The 4,560-nt window shown below is 38.7% G+C and overlaps 1 protein-coding gene across 1 annotated transcript; it reads left to right on the plus strand.

Moving 5' to 3' along the window:
• The first annotated feature begins 242 nt into the window (after positions 1–242).
• On the plus strand, positions 243–4,560 carry LOC122588197. Its single transcript, XM_043760322.1, has 2 exons — positions 243–798; positions 4,208–4,560. Exons 1-2 carry the CDS (start codon positions 243–245, stop codon positions 4,558–4,560), a joined length of 909 nt encoding a protein of 302 aa, XP_043616257.1.

Consider the following 4,560-nt stretch of genomic DNA (forward strand, 5'->3'; position numbering starts at 1 on the left):
CCACTCGTGGAACACCGCCGCCAATGGTTTTCCATGCACGAGTGGTGAAAAATGGGTGGAAGTTCCACTCCCGTGGAGTGTGGGTGGAAGGTGACCGTTGGAGGTCTTGAACGACTAGTTTGACCTTTATTTTTTCTTTAGATACCATCCCACCTTCTTCCATTTCAAATCAAACACACACATATCAAACAAAAACACACATCAACACATCCATCAAACATTAAACAAATTCATTTTCACAAATGCCTAAACGATTTGGATCTACAATTTTACTAGATGAACCGTTTGAATGGTCCGACGATAGTAGTTTGGAAATATTTGCGAATGCGATCGAGGCCGATGGTGAAAGTTCTACGGCAAGGTCAAAGCGTAAAGTTGTTAACCACAACCGTTGGGAAGCTGGAGAAAGATTGTTTTGCGACTACTTTTTTGATGAACCGAAATTCGATCATGAGTTTTTCGAGGATAGGTATCGTATTCCTAAATGTTTATTTCTAAAGATTGTTCATGATCTTGAGTTGCGGTACAAGTATTATCAGGAAGGTTACGATGGTAGGATGAAAAAGAGTTTTACCGCGATACAAAAATGTACGTCCACCATTAGGCAGCTTGCAACCGGTAACCTACTGGATGAGTATTATGAATACTTGGAGACGACTCAAAGAACGTCACGCGAATGTCTCCAGGTTTTTTGTGATGCCATTGTAGAGACGTATGAGCAAGAATATCTGCATAAACCAACAACGCATGATATTTTGCGGTTATACGAAACACATGAGGAGAGACGTCACATGCCCGGTATGTTGGGCAGCCTACATTGTACACATTTCGTATGGAAAATGTGTCCAGTTGAGTTGAGGAGCCAATATAAAAGGGGTGATCATCAATACCCCACGATTATGGTGGAGGCGACGACTTTTCACGATTTATGGATATCGCACACATTTTTTGGTCCTCTGAAAGGACCAAACTTGATAGACCGAAAATATAAGAAATATATATATATTTTTTTAAATACCCCACTGCGCCGCAGTGGAAATCCTCAACCAGAACTTGAACATGCCCTACTGCGTCGCAGTGTATTTCTCCAAGGCCCTCCCAATTTGGTTCGAGATATCCATACTATCTTCGGCAAATATGGGCTCTTCCTCCTAATTTTGACTATGGTGCTCATCCTCGTCATTATGTTGATCAGCCATACTATAATAAGATTGAATAAACAAATTTAATTTCATAACCTACCTCTACACACTCAACTAAAACCAAGCCTATAGTTTTATACTAAACCGTCTCAAGGTTTGATGTCGTTAGTTTATAAGTTGTTAGTACTTCAACCACAATAAGGCCGACTTCTTATTGTGCTTTAAATACTAGCAAGCGGATAAACTAGCATCATCAAACGCATCTTTCGGTCCCATATAAAATTTCGGTCACCTAAGGTCGAGTCTCAACTAAGGTTTAAGTCTAGGCACTCTCTACATGAAGGAATACCTAAATCCCTTAAACCTCGGCTTTGATACCAACTTGAAAGGACCAAACTCGATAGACCGAAAATATAAGAAATTTTTTTTTTAAATACCCCACTGCGCCGCAGTGGATCGAGGACTCCTCACTGTGCCGCAGTGGAAATCCTCGGCCAGAACTTGAACATGCCCTACTGCGCCGCAGTGGGTTCGACACATTTCCCACTGCGCCGCAGTGGGAGGAACCAAAGTTGTTTCCGTGGGATTCCACTGCGCCGCATTGGGCAAAGTCACCCCCACTGCGCCGCAGTGGGCCACCTGACAGCAACCCTAATACTCAATTCGACCTTGAACAACCTGTAACCTTCAAATTTCGAACCAACATATGAAAGACAAATTCTAGAGAATTATAACAACTTCATAGACACATTTTAAACATAATTACAACATCAAATTATTTCAAAATCCTTGAATACCATTAACGGGTCATTTACCCATTTTGACGCTATTTTCGTCCAAAATGCAACTTCACAACTTGCTAAGACTTAACACCTGATCATTTACAAAATTTTAACAAAAGTATGACCATCCAACCAAAATGTACCAAGAGCCATGAGGAGAGGAATTTTTAGGCCTCTAAACCAAAAGTTTGCCATTCCTCCAAGAATGACCTAATACCTTCAACTTTTGCAAAGTCACTTCAAGCTCTAGTCAACTCTTTCAAATCAACACACTAGTTCCTTCTTCCGGAACTACCTATAAAAGGGTAAACAACTAAAATATAAGCAAAGGCTTAGTGAATATACTTGCATACATTTGACGAATACAAAAGAGGGCAAAGTACAAGGACTTTTACATGTAACTTATGGTATCGTCATGTCACATTTACATATTCACCTTGTACACTAACAACACATATATGGATCCATATAAGCTAAACAATCATATCTATCGGGATTCTTAGGCCCCGGAGGTTCTTAGGCCTCATATCATATCAACTATCGGGATTCTTAGGCCCCGGAGGTTCTTAGGCCTCATAATCACAATGCCCCAAATGGGCTTATGCCACATCAATTACCACACATGGATTTACAAACTTCAACATGAAATGGTCAAAACCACCATGGACAAAAGGCTTCAACATAACGTGGTCAATTGATCCAACGTAAATATAAAGGTATGCAAATATACTCACCTACTCCGCAAAAAGGACAATAATGCTAAAAACGAATAAGCACAAGCAAGCTTCAACCCATAATCATATCATAAAGAATGCATAAGCTTACATTCACACCTGACTAGCTCAACCTAGTCATACTCAATCACTAGCCCTTTCTAAACCCAAAACCCAACCCATTTGTCATTGAGCTACTTTCATCTTTAACAACAACATTGGGTAGTTCAACCTACCATTTTCATCCACATTTCAATAACTAGTAAAATTCATCTTTTCTCATTAACTAAGATTTTCACATGAACTTATCAATTTTATAATTAAACACATCACATTTCTCAATGACAACTAGGTTAACTAAGGAATTGAGAAAAATTAACCATAATTCATATTCTTGCAAAACCCCCAATTTGGTTCATCCATGAACCCTAATTCCAAAAGAAAGATAAAAACTAATTTAAGGGAATTCAATACCTCAAGATTCAATGAGCTAAATCAAGACTATAGGCTACAATTTCTTTTTCCCCCTTTTTCCTCTTGATTTTCGGCCACCACCCAAAATCACCAAAACCCTAGGGCGCGTTTAGTTAGAGAAAATGTTTTTAAGTTTTTCATTTTTAGTTTTCTAGAAAATGAAAAGGTTTTTCATTTCTAAAAAACCCTTTAAAATTTTGAAAAAGCGTTCAAAATAAAAGATGGAGTTTTCATTTAAAACATGTTCAAATTCACTTGTTTTCTAAATTTAGGTTTAGAAAATAGAAAAGTGAAAACAAAAACTGAAAAAAACAGTTTTTTAATTTTAGTGCAAAAGTTGGAAAAAAGAATTTTCATTTTCTAGGAAAACTTTTCTAAAAAAATTTGAACGCGTTTCCGGTTTTCCATGTTTTCTTGGAAAATGAAAATGGAAAACAAGGGAGTTTTCTTGAACTAAACGCACCCCTAGCTTTTAAATTTCTAATATAGATGAAGATGATTAATGTTTTTGCTCTTGGATGAATTACTCTTTGATTTTGAAAGAATATGAGAAGGGATGCATGTAGGAAAGAAGATAAATAGGAGTGGAAGTATGGTTCATACTCAAATAAGTGTCTGGCACTTCCTATTGGTGCCACAACCCACTTATCAAATTGGTGAGTATTTTACCCGCTATCCGCTAAAGTTCCTAAATTAACCCTATATCCAAAAATAAAATACTAGGAAATTAATTTAATGTCAAAACTATGAAAAGGGTTAATTTCTTTTACCTTAAAATCTTGGGGGTATTACAACTCTCCCCCACTTGGAACGGATCACGGCCTCGTGATCCAAGCCATATGCAAAGATGGATAATAAACAATAACGTCATGCTCGGACTCCCAATGTGCAATCGGACATCTTACCATGCTTCACAAAATCTTATATCCTCCTGGTTCACTGAACGGTATCAACGTTCTGCAGCAGTCTCCATTGTTCCTCCCCGAATGCATGGGCACAACGCCTAACTGCCCATTCATTGTGAAGGGTCACACGTACTGACGTGGCTATTATCTAGTGGATGACATATATCTGACGTGGTCTACTTTTGTTAAAGCGTACAAGTATCCAACCGATCCGAAAGAGAAAAAGTTCAAGCGGCTACAAGAGTCAGCTCGAAAGGATGTTGAACGTGCCTTCGGTGTTCTCAAGCAGAAATGGGGTATCCTTTGTCGACCGTTTCGACAAAGGTCGGTGAAAGCAATAAGGAACCTCGTCTATGCGTGTGTCATAATGCACAACATGATTATTCAGGACGATGATCGCGCTATCAGTTCGGTTCATATTGGAGATCCTCGGGTCCAACCTAACAGTCAGCATGATCGTTTACAGGAGATACGAGACGAGGAGACACATTTTCGGCTCCGAAATGATCTTACAGAGCATATTGCGGCTCAAGAGTTACTATAA

This window comes from Erigeron canadensis, chromosome 2, assembly GCF_010389155.1.
Source record: "Erigeron canadensis isolate Cc75 chromosome 2, C_canadensis_v1, whole genome shotgun sequence".
Lineage (NCBI taxonomy): Eukaryota > Viridiplantae > Streptophyta > Magnoliopsida > Asterales > Asteraceae > Erigeron > Erigeron canadensis.

What these genes read in the sequence shown, in the direction of transcription:
- LOC122588197 (XM_043760322.1), top strand. Translation starts at nt 243, where the DNA reads ATGCCTAAACGATTTGGATCTACAATTTTACTAGATGAACCGTTTGAA. An exon ending in GGAGAGACGTCACATGCCCG is followed by an intron (nt 799 to 4,207) that starts GTATGTTGGGCA and finishes CTTTTGTTAAAG; the next exon opens with CGTACAAGTATCCAACCGAT.